Source organism: Crocodylus siamensis, chromosome 3, assembly GCF_052110815.1.
Source record: "Crocodylus siamensis isolate JL-2025a chromosome 3, ASM5211081v1, whole genome shotgun sequence".
In the NCBI taxonomy this organism is placed as follows: Eukaryota; Metazoa; Chordata; order Crocodylia; family Crocodylidae; genus Crocodylus; species Crocodylus siamensis.
This window is the reverse complement of record NC_143397.1, coordinates 91,127,614-91,143,028: the sequence shown is the minus strand read 5'-3', so window position 1 is coordinate 91,143,028 and position 15,415 is coordinate 91,127,614. Positions and strand designations below refer to the sequence as shown.

At 39.8% G+C, this 15,415-nt stretch overlaps 1 protein-coding gene across 4 annotated transcripts in view; it reads left to right on the top strand.

Moving 5' to 3' along the window:
- FOCAD (focadhesin) overlaps window positions 1–15,415 on the top strand; it is a 257,789-nt gene that overhangs the window by 22,911 nt on the left and 219,463 nt on the right. For all 4 annotated transcript variants that reach the window (XM_090038791.1, XM_090038793.1, XM_090038792.1 and 1 more), the window contains exons 3-5: window positions 2,160–2,234; window positions 6,305–6,459; window positions 13,636–13,740. In XM_090038791.1, coding sequence (XP_089894917.1) covers window positions 2,160–2,234; window positions 6,305–6,459; window positions 13,636–13,740 — 335 coding nt within the window. The remainder of the gene's footprint in view (window positions 1–2,159; window positions 2,235–6,304; window positions 6,460–13,635; window positions 13,741–15,415) is intronic.

The following is a 15,415-nucleotide window of genomic DNA, read 5'->3' as shown; positions in this document are numbered from 1 at the left end:
GCTTATTTATATATTTATTTACATAACATATTTTTACCACCATTATTTTTAATTGGTCATAGAGAAAAGAAGTATGCTTAAAATCATTTAAAGTAATATGTCCATTTAGTTCTTCTGCTGTACAGGGATTTAAACCTATGACCAACTTCCCCTTTTCTCCATCTCTCCCTGTCTTGTTTACCTACTGCAGCAATTTCTCAGTTTGCCTTAAGAATTGAAGTGCCATGAAAATCATCTTTAATTCAGTGCAGTTCTTAATGCAAGCTGCCTGTATAACACCGTGGTTCATTGTAGACATCATTTACTGAAGTATGCATTTCTTCCAGTTTAACCTCAGCTATGGAAATGTATAGTAATCCAGTGTGGAAAAGATAGACCTAGGTCTCAGTGGCCAAATCCACATTTGGAAGGAAGGGAGAGAGCATTTCTATCAAGCTGGAGGGGGAAGGAAGGTGGGGTTTTGCTCTTTTACCACAAATGGGACCATATCATTTACGTTTTAAGTGTAATCAAACAAAACCCTGATGGTTTGACTCACTTTGAACCAGTAACAGTTTCCATTAATTGAAAGAGAGCCACTCTCAAATAACACTGAAATATGTCCTCTCCCACTCAGTCCACTGGCATGAATGGTCAGCCTTGAGGGGTGCCATTGCTGTGTTTGTGCTGTGCTCTATTAGCTCCACTAAGTCTTGTTTTACCTCTGTTCAGGGACTCACCCTGCTCTTCAGAGGCATCAGTGACAAAATCCAACTGCAGAAATTGTCACAGATTTATTTATGATGCCCCAAACAGGACACCCAATGTAAAGAGTGTGAAAGCCATAGGTACAGTGTTATTGGTCAGAAGGCTTTGCTGCTGAAATGAGGTTAGAATAGAAGAGAGTGACCCAGAAGCTGCCTGCATTTATGGAGTAATATGCTACTATATTAATGAAAGTTTCCCACCCAAATGAATAGTTGCAGGGATGGGAGTGTGCATCTGTCTGAAATGGGGTCCTTACAACCAGGAAGAAAAAGGGAAGAAAGTTAATTTAGGTCTACTAAGGCTGTGCCATATGGCTCTAACTTGTCTGGGAAATGGTTATAGAACTCCCTAAGATAAATATCTGACTCTGTTCCATTATCTTTCTTGATTTGTACACTAACAAGACATTTGCATAATTGTTATTTTTTAGTAAAATGTGTCTGAATTCTTGTCACTTTGGATTGCATGAGCTGTTTAGAGTTTGACAAACTATTTATGCTATGTTAAATATAATTTAGTTCTAGTGAGCTGTAATCTAGAGGAAGTGGTAATTAGTTTATAAAAGAAGGAACCTGGAAAGGTTTAAATAATTTACAGTCTTCTCCATATGTCTCTACATCTTAATGAAATTTATTGAGCTTTCACACTCTCTCTTACTATTAACCTCTCTTGATGATCAAGAGCTAACTTAGCCAGTAATGAGTACATTTGTTTTTTCTTTTGTATATAGCCATGTTCCTAAGCACCATCATATTTTTATTGTGAGAGGATCTGCCTCTTATATAGGATTTTTTTGTTTGAAGATAACAATGCATAAATATGAGACAGAGCAAGAAATTAGGTGAGCCAAGAAACGAAACTTTGAATCAAAACACTTCATGTATCTTTTAGTCTGTTTAAAATCTAAGCTGGGGTAGAAATTTTAAATGAAGTCCTTGTAACTGAGATGCATCTGCCTTTAAATCAGAATGAACATCTCAGTCCTGGGTCTGGGTTTTTGGTTGTAGCTGTGTTGGCCTAAGGGCATAGTCCTGGATCTAAGTTTTGCAAATTTCCTCCCTCAGTTTCTCCACTTTTGCAAGTATTTGTTAGAACCAATGTGTTAAAGTAACTGCTTATGAGTTAAGGCCCTAATTTTGCAGGTTGTTCCAGTTGTGCAGACACCTGTGTGTATGTGGAGCCCTTCTTACTCTATAAGATGGCAAGTATTATGGCTGCAGGCAGGAGATTGTTAGTTCTAGAAGATGCCTCAGCTCTCAAATTATTTGGCTCCCATTTGTGTCCAGATGTTGCATTAACAAACTGTTTGGCCATCCTCTTGATGCAGCTGCAGCTTGGCTGCTTGTTTCTTTTTATGTGTCAAATGATCAGTTTTTACCACCTCTATTAATTGGTTCTGTTGTATTTTATAGGCAGTGGGTCATCTAATTGCTGCAGTACTAAGAGAAAAAGTTTCATCAGCCAAGATCAATCAGTCCACTAACCAGGTCTGTATTACTTTGCTCCCAGTTTTTCTCTCTTGCATTGGATTCTAAGCTTCTTCTGAAGTCTCTATATCTTATGTTCCACTTTTAATAAAATTACCAGTGCTGAATAAGGTACCCTGCAACATGTTTCTGAGAATACAATCAGAAACTGGAAACCTATGATCAGAAGAGAAATTTATTTTCCCATGTAGAGACCAAATGGCTAATAAGTAACAGACTGCAGAATGTCTATTTTACTGTCTGTCAGATTCCAGCTAATGCATTTTTTGGTTTTTTAAGATTTATATTGTAGCAGATAGGGATTCCTCAACTTGGCAAACTAATGCCAAAGACAAGGATATTTGTGGGTAATACTTTTTATTGGGCCAGCTAAATGGTAGGGATAAGGTTAGACGAGCTTTTGAATGCAAGGCATTCCTCATCAGGTTTGAGGGAAGAAGCAGGCACAGGGATGATTAAGAAGAGTGTTTAACATTCTGAAAGTGGAGGAGAGAGAGATTCCCAGGAGCAGCAGGCAAACATTTAACAGAAGGAAAGAACCTTGATTAACAGATTTCATAGACATTAGGGCTGGAAGGGACCTCGGGAGATCATCGAGTCCAGCCCCCTGCCCAAAGGGCAGGAAGTCAGCTGGGGTCATAGGATCCCAGCAAGATAAGCATCCAGTTTACTCTTGAAGGTGTTCAATGTAGGTGCTTGAACCACCTCCGCTGGCAGACTGTTGCAGACCTTGGGGGCTCGGACAGTAAAGAAATTCTTCCTTATGTCCAGCCTGAAACGGTCTTGCAGGAGTTTGTGACCGTTCGACCTCGTCATCCCTTGGGGTGCTCTGGTGAACAGACGTTCCCCCAGATCCTGGTGGTCACCCCTGATAAACTTGTAGGTGGCCATCAGATCACCCCTGAGCCTACGCTTTTCCAGGCTAAAGAGTCCCATGGCTCTCAGCCTGTCATCGTAAGATCTGTTTTCCTGACCTCTGATCATGCGCGTGGCTCTCCTCTGGACTCTCTCAAGCTTCTCCACATCCTTTTTGAATCGTGGAGCCCAGAACTGGATACAGTACTCCAGCTGCGGCCTCACCAAGGCCGAGTACAAGGGGAGAATGACATCCTGGGATTTGCTCGAGAAGCATCTATGGATGCAAGCCAGCGTTTTGGTCGCTTTATTAGCCGCAGCATCGCACTGGAGGCTCATGTTCATCTTGTGATCAATGATGACCCCCAAGTCTCTTTCTTCTGTAGTGCTATCCAATGTAGCACTGCCGAGCCTATAAGGGTGCTGCAGGTTTTTCCTCCCAAGGTGGAGAACCTTGCATTTTTCAGTGTTAAACGCCATCAGGTTCTTGTCCGCCCATTTGCTGAGCTTGTCCAGGTCAGCCTGGATCACCCGCCTATCTTCTGGCGTGGATGCTTTGCCCCAAAGTTTGGTGTCATCGGCGAACTTGGCCAGTCCACTCCTGACTCCAATGTCCACATCATTAATGAAGATGCTGAACAGTATGGGTCCCAGGACAGAGCCTTGAGGGACCCCACTGGTCACAGGGCACCACGATGAGTGACTGCCATCGATGACAACCCTCTGGGTCTGACCACAGAGCCAGTTTCCCAGCCAGCGGATTGTGGTGGAGCCAAGGCCACAACTGGCCAGTTTGGCCAAGAGGTGATTGTGGGATACTAATGAGAGATCAAGTCCTATCAATATCTTCGCTTCTCAGATGATGCCTGGACCATCACAGCTATAACATCACTCCAGCACTATTAAATTAATGCTAGTAAACTTGTTGTTCAAGCAGATCCTGCAACAATCATTGCTGTTCTACATATAAACATCTTTCAGGTTAGATCTCACAGTTAAAATAGGACTTGGATTTCAATTAGATTTCAAATCTGTTACAAAATATTTCCTTTTTGCATCAGCAAACTGGAGTTCGTGTTTCCTTACAAGCCAACGCAACTTGAAGCTTTAATTTACTTTTTCAGTTTGTCCAAGCATTGTTAATTGAGATGAGTATAAATTGCTGGTCTTGGTGAATGACACAAAGCAGCAGTAGGTATTTCCTCTTTTTCATTTAATTCTTTAAAAGGTGATCTGTAAAATGGGGAAGAAATCTGGTTGGGGGTCACGTCTGCACTTCCCCAGTGTATTTAACCAAGGAAAAAAAGAAACCTGAAAGATCTTTTTAAAGTGGTGTTTAGGGGTTTTTTAAATTCCTTTTAAAATATCAAGCATGTACTTGTGTAGTTTTTGAACGACTGCAGCACTTTTTAGTTAAGTGCTACTTTTTAGTTAAATGAGTAGTAAGACAAAGCAAACAAAACTCCAGAAGTTTAACAACTGGAAAGAAAACGACTTTCTCTGTATGAGGCCCTGTTTCAGGAAGTTCCTTCAGCCATGTATAATATTAAGCATGCAAGTAGTTACTGGGGATGCATGTGTACTTAAAATTATGCAGTCTTGTTAAATTAGGGTCTAATGGAGAAGAGGAGTACTCCTCTGGACCAGAGCCTCCATAGAGTTTTATTTCCTCAATGAAATGTTATTATTAGTGCTTTTGTCATCTACAAAATATTGTATTGTAGGCAGTTAAGTTCTAATGGGGAAAAACAATGAAACTCCTGTATAGGAGGGAAAATAAGTTTTGTTTGCAAGATCTTGTATTTTATTTTTAAAATCAAAATAAACACCTTTCCCAAGGGGCATAAACTATGATTTCTTTTTTCTTTCAAATGGATTTAGACACCTGTGTTTTAATTTCAATTGAAGATATGCATCTTAATCACTTCAACTCAGTTGCTTCTAAAACATCTCAATTTATATTTCCTACCTATTATAGACTGGTCACTGGTGTAAGTTTATTGATCTTGGCTTCAGGAAGGACTGAGTTTAGATGTAAGCAACACATGAAAGTATTTAGGACCTGAAACTAAAACTCCTGTAATACTGAGGAGGATAGTTAAACATCCTATATGGATGTAATTTGCCAACCCCTCCTCTCCCCCCCCACATGTATGAGAGATTGAATTGAAACAGGGTGGCATGTTTTGGTCCAGCAGTAAATAAATAGTTATGTGGTAGTTTCACTTGACATGCTTCATGTTCTCTTTGTGTAAAAAAATTCAGAATGTTGATTTGTTAGTTTTCCTGGTACCTTCATTTGTATATTGTCAAGAAGAACAAACATAAACTTCATAACAGGAATGTAGCATCAAAATTAAATATGAACCTGATCCAAAACACAGTAAAGCCAGTGAAGTTCAGATTAGGTTCCTTTATTTTTAAAAGCAAAAAATGCTCTTTACATGGAATTAAGGTCAAATGAATCTCGCAACTGCTTCTCTGTAAAATAGGAAGTATTGTCGTAGTTATATAAAATATCCATACCTTGGATAAAATAAAAATTTGTAACAGAACACAGGTCAAATTTTGCCTCACTAAGCAATAACTAAAACTAGTAGTAAGTAAATGTGATTAACTACTACTTTTCCAGTGGGAAGATGCAGGTTGGAAAACTTCAGCCAACTCTACTGTTTAAATGCTTGAAGTTTTTCTGCAGAAAAAGCAGTTTAACTGGAAGGTTTTCTTTGTGGGAAATGATAAATTGAAATTTTGAACAGATTTTTGTATCATTTTCTTAGCAGCTCTTGTAAACAAACAGGACCAGTACCAAAGTACATTATAGAGGTTTCTGAAAAAACCTCCAGAGTTAGTGATCTAAAATTTTAGTAATAATAAAGATTGAGGACTCTTAAATACTGAATGCCGGTGCTGGTTTGAGTTTTAAACTTTTCCTCTTTGTTAAAGTTACAGAAACTTAAAAATCCCAACGAGAACTGAATTATGTTGGTGGCTTCCTTAGGCAACTGGGATTTGATTTCAGTTTTTCTCTGTGCTTACTACGGAGTGCAAAGAACTTGATTTCTAGTTTTATCCTCTTATTGCTTTAAACAGCAGCAGCCCTATCTGGAAGCAGATACAGAACACAATATTTTTGTCTAAGAGAATGCTCAAAATGACTGGTACTGAAATTCTGTCTCTACACTAATTCTTGGTCCTTGTGCTTTGGATTTCAGACTCCTGCATTAAACTTACTTTGGGAGAAATGCTGCAGTGAGAATGTGACTGTGTGGACGGCATGCTGTGAGAGCCTTGTGGCACTTGTGGCACAGGAACATGCAGAGTTCAGTTATGTCCTTAATGAAGCTCTCAGTCGGATTCCCTCTGCCAGGTAATGTTCTCTGTCACTACTTATTGTTGGCTGGTTATGCCTAGTGTTTTAAGTCTTGTCCTAAATTGTAGACTCTGTGGACCATGGACTATATTTGTGTGCATGGAGTCTAATTCCAGCACATCCTGGTCCATGACTGGGGCTCTTACTTACTACCACAACGTGAAAAATAATAGTCCCACATAGTCTCTCAGGTGTATTTTATGCAGTGCAAGTAATTTTATTGACGTCACTGGGAATTCTCTGTTCGTAAAGTTAAGTATATTTCCAAGTTTTTGCCTTCCTGATTTAAAAGACCTGTTTAAATTACCATCTAATTCCATTTAATATATGTTGCACTTTTTCTCCCATTGCAGTTCAACTGAATTTTATTTACAGAGTCCAGTTAGGCAGTTACAAAGGTTTAGGTGGTCTCTAGTGTTTAATAAACAGTTCAGTAAGAGAAAATAGGAGAACAATTGCAAAGCAGTTTTGACGTAATGTGCTAGAGGCAAGAGTTAATGTAAGATTCTTGGTGATGTGGACAAGGTAAGGTGCAGTAAGTAGAAATGGTATGATAGAGGCTTGCCTTTAGACGTTAGTTCTAGTCCTGTAAATGCTGAAACAAGTGCTTAATTTCATGCATATGTATAGCCCTATTGACTGAGATACAGTAGAGTTACTCACTTATAGATCGGGGAGGCTTGGGGGACGGGGGGGATGGGGCCAGGCAGGGCAGTGATTGGGGGGAGGGGGGCAGGTGGGTGATGGGGCTGGGTGGGGCAGTGATTAGGGGGGATTGGGGGTTGGGGAAAGGCAGGGGATGGGGATGGATGGGGCAGCCAGGGGATGGATATGGAGGGCTCGGGGAGCAGGCAGGGGATGGGGCTGGTGGGGGACCCCCCCAGTTTTCTCCTCTCCCACTTACCAGCATGGAGCCTGGGTGCAACTCCTTGCGGCTGGCATGTGCCCTGCCTGTGCAAAGCAGGCAGTGTGCTTCAGCACCAGGATGAGGGCCAGCCATAGAGACCCTCTGGCTGGCTACCAGATCATCTCCGTAGGGGACCCAAGCCTCCAGTTGCCTGGTCCTGGACTGTGCACTGCCCTGCTTTTTTTGCCCAGGGTATTTTTTTGACCCTATGATATCCAGTGGTTTAATTTTGCCCCCCTGTTGCAAATTTGTAGCGCAGGGAACATTTTTTTTTTTTTTTTTTTTTGTTCCCACGTGTGCCTCTTGCAGTGTCTCAGGGCTTTGGGATGCTGCAAGAGGCACATGTGCGCTTGTCTGGACGCACCCTTAGAGAGAGGTAAGGGCTTGACTCTGTGTACCCAAACTTGCAGATAGACAATAGAGCTGTAATTGCTCATCCCCCTATACTGCTGTTGACAGGGATATTATCTCTGGAGACACAAATCCACAGTTTGAGAACTGAAACTAAGTGTCACAGAGATGCTTAATGGGATCTTCTAGAGTGCACTGAATCGTATTGTGTAGGGTGATTTTCTTTACTAATCTATAGAGGAACCTCTAGGAATCTCATAAGATTGGGCCCCTAATATACTCCATGGCCGGTTGTGACCTATTTATAAAACTTTTCTAAAAAGGTTACATGAATATATTGTCTTAAATACTATATACTTAAAAGTTAAAATCCCTATTCCATGATGATATCTTTGAACTTTGACATGTCTTAAATTAAAACTACCTTTATATAAATTTATTTTAAGTGTCTTTAAAAATAAAAAAGTGATTTAAATAAAAATCTGATTTTAAATTGAAAAAAACCCAATTTTTAAAATAAAGAAAAATTTCATTTTTATCTACCCTGCATTTTTTCATGCTGAATTTTTGGTGTGTGGTGAATTAGAGAGAGACATCTTACTATTAGGATACCAAATTTTTGAGTGGAATTTACAGTATTTTGGATGTTTCATATAAATGGCGTAGATATGCTTTGTAGCTAACTGGCTGGCATGTGTACACTACTGCTCCCTGCAAGATGGAATCAGGACTGCTCAGCTGTGAATAAGAGCTCCCTTATTGGTTGCAAAGGGTGCTTTTGAAGCATGATAAGCTGAATCCTATTTTTGCTGCTGCCACAAAGCTTTTAGTTGCTGCAATTTGCAGCGTAGGAAGAAGTGTGAAATCCCTCATCTAACTAAGGGTTCATTTCAGTATCATTCCCAGTAATTTACAGGGAATATTTTAACCTAATGTTGCACTTCAGAAAAATCTTTAAAACAGGGCATTCGAAGTTTAGGTTAACCTTAAAAATAAAGAAGTGGTAAAGAAAAGGTAATGTATTATGAAAACTTTCATTTGACCTCCATTTTCACACTGCTCTGTGCACTGTCATTGTGAAACCAGTTCATGTCTTTGGCTGGTACTGCATCTGGTTGATATGTTAAGCTCTGGCTGTGTTGCCAGTTCACCCAGAAGCTGTTTTTTAAATAAGTAAATTGTTTAATATCATTGACATTTTTCCTCCAATTCCACAATTCAAACTGCATCCACTATAATTTTGCAAAACAGGGTTTATGGAGCCTAACCACAAGAGTGCATAATTTTTTTTTTTTTTTTAAATATCTGCAGCCACAGGCAGTTTAAATAATTTAGTTTTTTCTCATTGGTTTGCTTCAGTGTTGGTCCCATTTTCACCCTTTTAGAACCTTGGCTAGGAGTTCCTTCATCTTGTTCCCTGCCAAGGTTTCATTCAAATTTGCTCTGGGGCTTTGCAGCACTGTGTGTGCCAAGTCCTTAAAAGCATTTAGATAAAAAATAGGCAATCAATGAAACACCTGCTAAAAGGTCAGCAGAACTTCTGAACTCTTACCTGTTCTGCTTAAGGTCACTGTGTATTTTGACAGGCGAAGACTATTCGCTTTTTGCTCCTAATTACCTTCCTAATTTTATAATAAATAACCTTGGCCCTTGCTTGATATACCCAGTGGCTTTTCTGCCGTGTCATCTTTTTCCTATTCCATATGTGCCAGGAAAGACTTTCTTTATTGTGTGATATCCATGTCCTCAGCTCACGTGGCTTGCTTTTTGCATGTGCCAACTAATGATTTTTCATTGTAATAATCCTCTTCACTGATGTCTTGTTCCCTTGTTCCATTGTTTAATGACTGTTTTTCTTTATCAGTTGCACAACTCTGATTCCCTCTCATCCTCCAAGCTCCCTACACTTACAGAAAACTGCTATGAAATTTCATCTTCTGTGGGGGGGCGGTTAATGACCCTTTTACATGCACGAATGAAATGAGCAAGTATATTTTAGAGAGCGCTATTGGGAGAGACTGATAGATGTATGACAGAGCAATCAATAGGAGACTCCACTTGTTTAGGAAAAAGATAATTGTTTAGAACCTAAAGGCATGTCTGCATGGCTTCCATGTCATGCTTGGGAGTGCTGCTGTGGAGCATGCACCACCCATTCATTCCCATTCTGGGTGTGATTAAACCCTGGATGTCAGGCAATGCCTTAGAGCAGCTTTGGGCACATCACGTGCGATTCTGGGCATGTACCCATGGGTATTTCTAGATGGTAGCTATATTGCCTCATTTCGGACAGTTGGCATGAACAGGAGTTAAGGGTCCTTTACAACAATATTCCCAGGTACAACTATGGGTGGATCCAGGGTTTTGTAAAGTGCGGTGTGGGAGCAGTGACCAGTGCTGTTGGGGTGGTTGTACTCACACTTTCAGCCTCCCTCCTGGGCTGGGCAGACTGTGCCATGGGGGCAATATTTGGCAGATTTAAGACCCTGAATTGAGTAAGAATCCAGCTCTCCCTTCCTTTCCAGCTCCCAGCACTCACTCCCCCCCACCATCCCTGCTTTGTGGCATCCTATTCCCTTCCTAGTATGGGGGGAGTTCCTGAGCTGTTCCTGCCCTGCAGCTGGGCTGTGCCTCTGCATCTTTTGGATCCACCTCTGGGTGAAACATTGAGGTCTTAAACTCATATGGTGTATATCTTTAGGTTGCTTAAAAGAACAACTCTCTTGTACAATAATTTTTTTTTAAATCCCATGTTTGCCATGCCCTGTGTTTTAACATAAAGACAATGGAGCAGATCCTGAGCTTGTGTAAACTGTCATAGCTCCACCTGCCCTAAGAAAGGGTAAAGTTCTACAGCCTGTTATACAAGCTGTTGGATTAGATCCTTGTAATGTTTCTAGGATGCTATTTTCAAAAGTTTTTGGTTATATTCTTTCAAATGATATCTCTCATGTTAGCATTAATGCCTATGGGCGAGCAGGTCCTCAATCCCTGTGATAGTTTATGAGAACATTTTGCTTAGTTCCAAAGTTGTATGTAAACCTGAAAGTAACTAAAATCATAAAATAAGCCCCTCAAAATCTGAAGTGGGAACTAGGACAGACTATTATTAGTGTTTCTTAGGAACAAGGAGTTCTACATAGCTGGTTTTGAGGTCCCCCCCATCCCCCTTTCCTCAGTTCATAGTTGCTTTATTTCAGTTCAGTGTCATGTTATCAGGGTTACTGGTAACTGGCTTTTCACATGCCCTGAATATCCCCTAAGGTCAAACATTCCAAAAAAGGACCTTCTCTCTCTTCCTCCATCTCTTCCATTTAGTTCACCAAGATCTAGAAGCCTATTGTACTCACTTTTTGTTTTTTTTTTACTGTTGTTTGGCAACGTGATTGTGAATAAAACTGTAATCTCTCATATAGTAAGGCCTTTAGTGTTTTGATGTTTTAGTGTTATCATGACAGCATGTAATTTTAGTGATTAGGAGAACATTTAGAACTGGACTTTTTTAATTAAAGGAAACCTTTAGCAGGAGTATTCTACCCCTAATGAACTAGTCCTTTATATAAGAGTGCAAAAGGCTGATGTATAGGGAGAAACGAACAACTCTCTCTACCCTATATCATGGACGTCAGTATTAGCTGTTGACTAACATTGGGGAAAGTTCACTGAATTTTTAGAGCCTTCTGCTACTTGTATAAAGGTATACAAGTCATGCGTTTTGATTAGGCTGTCTGGTGGTGAAGTGATAAAGATGTAGCAATCTCCAATTTTTTTGTCTCTGTTTTTGATTTTTTTTAAATGAGTGACATGGATTTGGCATTATGGCACTGTAGCTAAAGACAACGGAGATGCTTTTGTTCTTTATGTAATTCTTGTTTTCGTGAGTAGGAAAGCACTATACAGGCATTCAAACCCAAAATATTCCTTTGGTGAATGGCATTTTTTTCTTTGAGGAAAAATTCCTTTAAGGTATTGTCTACATAAAAAACTTATACTGATTTTAGTTAAATTGGTACAACCCTCAGATGTGAATTTCTAGTTCATTTCAATAGTATCCACACAGCAAATTACAGTGACTGATTCAGTCACTTGATAAGTTTGCTCAATTACTGTTGTATAGGTGGCCTGAGCATGTCTGGATTAAGCTAATCTTCTAAAGATTAATATAATGCATAATGTACTTTGTACATGTCACTTCATGTTGTACCTCAGTTTCCCCATTAGTTAAATGGGAATAATAAAGTTTACTTGGCTTCTGAAATGTGTGTGCGAGCACCATATAAATGTTAATCTGATTCTTTTGGCCAATTCTGCTTGCTGGTTAGGAGCTTCCAGTGTTTTACATTTCACTGATGAGGGAATTCATTTCACTGAAGATACAGGCTAAGTAACTTGAATCTGATGAATTGCTGCCAAGGGACAAGAGGAGAGTGGAAAAAGCCCTCTAATATGTGTACTTGGGGTCTTTTTCTTTACCCATCCCATTATTAATGTTAAAAGGAATTTCTCCCCTGTGTCTTGATGTCGTTTCATTACAGTTTTATTTTTGTTATGCTTTTAATTGATGTGACTGCTTTGCCTTACATTTCTCCTGAGAATGAGGAACAAATCTTATATCATTTTTCTTTTTTCAACAGCGTAATACCTGAAAATTGTTTTTGCCCCCCCATCCTTTCCCCCTCATACCCTTTACCTTTTTTAACTGAGGACTTAATTGTAGAAATCAAGCCATTTATCTGAGGTGGTGTCATGTTATTATACAACTGCTGTAGTTTTGAAAGATTTGAAATATTTAATTAAAAAAAATAAATCCAATCATCAGAACTACCCCTCCACTGAAGCCAGCCAATGAATTGTTGAAATTATGGTCTGTATAAGGTTTTTGATTGGCTGGCAGAGTCTAGACTGCACAACATTCTCTTAGACTGTTTTGAAGATTATAAAGAATCCTGTAATGCTGCCAGAAATCCCATTGCTACTCAGTAGATTTCCTGAATAGTCAACAAGGTGTGGTGGGTGGAATGAGAAAAAACAGCTGCTTGGCAAGGCTCCTTCAGCTGCAATCCAAACTTGGAAGGACAAGGCAGTTGTCCAGAGTCTGTCTTGGGATTTAGTTTTAGTTTGAGGGGTTTAAGCATATGATTCTGGTAATCATGGTTAAATCTATGCTGAATATTTGTGCTTAATCTTTCATTCAGGTTGGAGCCCAGGTTTGGTTTTAACATAATTAAAAAAAGCTGTGTTCAGTCATTTAACTGAAGAGTTTCCTTCTTCAGAGTCCTTTGTAAATATTAACTGGTGCATTATTTTTCTCTTAACTCCTCTGTGGCACAGGTAACTGAGCTCTTTTTTGCATATGAGGAAGCTACAATAAACCCTGTCTTCCTCCTTCTACTTCACATACTCCAGACTTGGAACTGGCAGCAAGGATGCTCCCAACCACACAATAAATAATGCACTTAATTGTCCTCAGTGCCTCTCTTCTGAGTTTGGAACAGTTGGCCTGGAGCATTTTCAGCAACAGTCTTAGGAAGAGTGAGATTGTTGTAGCCCAAGACCTGTAATAATTCACTTTTTACCAAATAAAACTGATGAGCATCATCATTGGGCGTTTGGCTCATCCCGCAGTTCAAATCTGCTTGCTAAAAGTGGCCCAGTAGGCACTTGAATTCCATGCCACTGAACTGGGCCTCTTACTCATTTAAAGTTTGAGAATAGGTTGAGATCAGTCTTGGGAAGAGTGTGGAATCCATTCAGATGTGCCCATAACCACAAAAGCAGTTGGTACAAATGCAGAGCAGTGCTCAAAAGTTCCTGGATCACAGTTCTGCTTGGATCATGACACCCTTCCTCTAATAGTCAACTAATTCAACTACCCTTCAGATGGTAATGCTGTTTTGTATTCATTGTTTTGACAGGAATGTGCATGGTTTGGTAAAAACAATTGGGAAATTGCTACAGATGCAAGCCCTTACTGTGGGAAAAAACGGAGATGAGGCTGTTCGAAATTTGTATGCAATCAGGTGAGCTTTATGTTAATTAGTTTGTTTTTTAAATATTCTCCTTTTATAAATAATAGATTACAGACAAACATCTCCTAAGACTTTCACTGGTCCCAAATGCACGCAGTCTGTTACTAAAGCTAAAGGAGAGCTTATACTACTATCTAATGGGTAGCAATAGTTCTATTTGCATCCTCCTAGCTGAGGTTTCAACATTCACTCAGATCTTTAAATGATCTAAATGATTCCCATCCTTTTTGTAGGGGAAAAACCAAAATAGAGGTCCTGGCTTAATATATGCACAGTAGTTGTTGATACAATAGGAAGTATTAGATGCTCTGGAGAGAACCCTTGGGGGTGGGGGGGGGAGGAGGAAACCCTTTTTAACCCACTAGTTGGGGGTAGAGGCTTGGAAGAGAGATTGAAGGGTGGTGGAGGGATATCCTTTTGGGGGTTAAACAGGAGTGGATGAGTGGGGAATAGGGGAAGTAGAAAGAGGTTTCTCGTATCTGGGTGTAAATGGTGACTGGGAAGCATGGTTGGAATTAGCCAATGGGCTTGCATATGTGAAGCAGCAGTTGCGGGGGTGGGGAGGGGAGTTGGTCTCATGTTTTGCGGTGTTATTTGGGAAATCCTGTTTGTGGGTTGTAAGTTTATTGTAAGCCCCTCTGAGGCTTTTGGATAAGCAAGATATATACATCTAAATAAATGAACAATAGTCAATCAGTGATGTGAGAGTAAGAAGACATTATTTGCTGAGTGCTTTCAGAATTAGAGAGATTCAAGGCACCTAAAACATGATCTCACAGTAATAATGAAGTAATTATAAGGGCTGTTTAAATGCATAGTTTGCTTAACTGCATAACACAATGGCAATGCCAATTTGGTACTTAATGCTTACATTGGTTAATTATGTATTGGTTAAGTGTATTCACTGCTTAAGTGCCTAGCCTATTTCAACCCCACTGTCTTTGTAATGTAATTGCACTCTGGTTAACTGCATAGTGGTGGTGGGAAAGTAGCTGTAAAAAGGCTGTTATTAGAAAAGGAAACTTATTTTCAAGGCTTCAGAAGTGTTATTAAAAGCCTTGAAGAGTATGAGAAGTAGCCTATTTGAAGGCTGCTGTTTGAAAATGAGGGGACACAGAAGCCCCAAAAGTGTCTAGTTCCCATAATTTTTAAGGCTGCTTATGGTAGCCCTGAAACCTGATTAATAGATTACTGGGGAAACTGAGTAGTTGACAGTTACAGGAGCTAATGAGAATACTGTGTACCTGAGTATTGTTTATGTTGTACTGGAAAAATACATGCTCCAGGTAAATACATACTTTCTTCAGTCCAAATACTGTGAACTTAAATGTAGTACACTGTAATAGTTTACATTTACAGAACCCCTTTGATCCCCAAAGCCCTCCACTAGTCCCTCCCCTTTGGCAAATGAAAATTTTGCATTCTTGTCAACACGTGATGGTTTTAGCATGAGAAATGAAAAATATTGAAAAACAAGTAATGTTGCCAGCAAGTCTAGGCAGTTGCCAAAATGTAACTGCCTGATGATGTTAAACCATTGTCCTTATTCCAGTTGTAGAACTATGTCAGGATCTTTAAAGACCTGAGTGGGCTGGATCTGGAATATATCACAGTTTGTCCATCTTTTGGTCATGAGCCATAACAAGTACACCCAGTGGGGATGGTG